Raw genomic sequence first — 2,575 nt, forward strand, 5'->3', positions numbered from 1 at the left:
TATTTTTTCGCGGGGAGGGGGGACAATCCCTATGAAAGATGATACTCCTTTGGTATTGCACAAGCGTTACGTCATCTAGGCCAAGGACAGAGCTGTTAGGCACCGCCCCCTTCTTTCTTACGTCATCTAGGTCAAAGGCAGAGCTGCTGAGTCATACCCCCTTCTTTCTTACGTCATCTAGGCCAAGGACAGAGCTGCTGAGTCATCACTTAATGGTATTGCACAAGCATTACGTCATCTAGGCCAAGGACAAAGCTGTTAGGCACCGCCCCCTTTCTAAGAAAATGTAAAAAGGTGGGGGCCAATGCATCCTATAAGAACATTGTATTCCAAGCGTTGCGCGTCAGATCGAGACAATCAACACGAAAAAAGCATGATGTATTACAACAATCATCCGCTCACTGAATGTGATCATTCAAGCATCGAGGAGTCACACAAAAAGAGGAGACTAAATAATATGTAAGTAGAAAGATGAAAAACTTGTGAAAAAAAAATTTTGAAAAACATCTAATTCTTTAAAAAAAAAAATCTGTTGCAGGAGTTTTGACAACAGCGACTCCATTTCACAATCATCGAGTAGTTTGCACAGAATCTTGAGTCGAAGATATTCCATAGCTGGCAATTATTTTAAATATCTCGAAATTGGTGTACACGTTGGCGATGATATTTGTGTGGAACTAACTATGGGGGATAACCGTGGTAACGAGATCACATTTTCCCGGGATGCATGGACAGAGTTGTTGCGCACGAAGGAGTGTATTTCCAATTTACTTTCTATGCAGAAACAGTGTAAAAAAATGAGTGATGATTTAACATTGCAAATAGTTAATCTCAATGGTATGAATCTAGTGAAATTGTCGAATCAGTTCACAGCTCTATACATCACGGAAAAAACTATGCGTAACTTATACAATCTCGAATTCTGCATACACAACATGTATTCATGGCTGATCGGCAATGTTCCCACGATTACCGATAAATTTATGAATTTTGTCATTGTGGTGAGGGATACCAACGCGAAGAATATCGTGAAAGCGATTGTCGAGAGCGAATTTTTTGATCAAAGTTCATTGATTGATTGTGAACTGGTGGCTTCATGCACTAATATCATTGCAGTCGAGGCACAAAAAACGGATAGGTTAAAATATTAATGTTGTGTGAAAATTGTCTTTTGTAACAATACATTATTTTAAAAATAAAATTATTCAAGAATACCTCTTTTATATTTTTTTTTATTACAACATTACATACAATTCCTACAGAGAAATGAAGCAGAATTATCACAATATAATAAGTATAGTCGTTTTACAAAAATTAATTATCATAACTAAAAAATACAAGTAGAAAAAATATAATTAAAGTATATTCGTTTTAGATATCCACGAATTATGTGACGCATCCATTCCCAGCCATTTCACATATACTTTATTTCCTTTTCTGCGTAATATTTTTTCAACTAAGTATATATCAGGATATTTTGCTGCACGTATCTCATGTTCATAAAATCCTCCGGCGATAGGTTTGTTCGTAGAGTCGACTAAGAGATATGTGACAGGATTCGTTCGTTTTACCGCGATAATCTTGAATATTTCAGTTGACCAGTTTGGCGTGTATCCTTTGTTGAATAAGGTTTTAAACTTGCTGACACGCACACGATCATCAACCTTGAATTTGGCAGGACCAGCAATCTTCACGTTGCTGTACACGGTGGACAGAAGGTGTCCAGCATTTTTACGGCTCACGTCGACAGGTCGCATGCGGATTGTACGATGTTTTCGATTATTGTAGCCCTCAGTCAACGTGGGAAGCGCATCGATCCAGCGATATTTTCCACTCAATGAGAAAAATTTCCACATGCTATTCTTCAGCGTGCGATTGAAACGTTCCACGACGGAAGCTTTCATAGTGCTAAATGTAGAATAATGATGTATGTTACGACTCTTTAGATAATCTTGAAACGTTGTATTGTAGAATTCTTTCCCCATGTCGGTCTGCAAGTTATTCGGGACTCTACCATCTTCCTTCAACGCTGACGCGAAAGCTTTGCACACGTCGCTCGCATTTTTACTCTTCAAAGGAACCGTCCATGCATATTTGCTAAATACATCGATTATCGTGAGAATATATCGATGCCCTCCATTGTCTCGTGCATATTTTTGAACTTCAACGATATCGGCTTGCCAAAGATCATCGAATCCTCGCACGATTACACGTCTACGCGGATAAAAACGTCTCGCCGGAGCATGCAGTTCTTCCACCACGTTTTCTTTACTCATCATCGTTCTTGTAGCGCTCTCTCATTAACCGATTATTCACTTTTCAATTCAACTATTGAAGCGATGACTGATTCAGCTATCCAACTCGTTGAAAGCTACGCGTATCGTCTCTTGCTGTCGCTACTCAACTCGCTTTTCAATAGAGTCTTTACCTCATATATACTTTTCTTAAAATCTTCAGTTATATTTCCATCCCCTCATTTTTTCTCTCAAGGTTGATGATTTTTATGATAACTTGATGACTCGATAAATGCTACTTAATATTGATAATACAGGTACAGGTACAGACAGGTACAGAT

General features: G+C 38.4%; 1 protein-coding gene across 1 annotated transcript; it reads left to right on the forward strand.

Moving 5' to 3' along the window:
• Positions 1–207: 207 nt before the first annotated feature.
• LOC143219565 (uncharacterized) lies at positions 208–1,377 on the forward strand. The gene is made up of 2 exons (XM_076445501.1): positions 208–459; positions 539–1,377. The coding sequence occupies exons 1-2, from the start codon at positions 305–307 to the stop codon at positions 1,149–1,151; spliced, it is 768 nt and encodes a 255-aa protein (XP_076301616.1). The 5' UTR covers positions 208–304; the 3' UTR covers positions 1,152–1,377.
• The last annotated feature ends 1,198 nt before the right edge of the window (positions 1,378–2,575 follow it).

Source organism: Lasioglossum baleicum, unplaced genomic scaffold (assembly GCF_051020765.1).
Source record: "Lasioglossum baleicum unplaced genomic scaffold, iyLasBale1 scaffold0055, whole genome shotgun sequence".
NCBI classification, from domain to species: domain Eukaryota; kingdom Metazoa; phylum Arthropoda; class Insecta; order Hymenoptera; family Halictidae; genus Lasioglossum; species Lasioglossum baleicum.

What these genes read in the sequence shown, in the direction of transcription:
- LOC143219565 (XM_076445501.1), top strand. Translation starts at nt 305, where the DNA reads ATGCATCCTATAAGAACATTGTATTCCAAGCGTTGCGCGTCAGATCGA. An exon ending in AAGAGGAGACTAAATAATAT is followed by an intron (nt 460 to 538) that starts GTAAGTAGAAAG and finishes AATCTGTTGCAG; the next exon opens with GAGTTTTGACAACAGCGACT.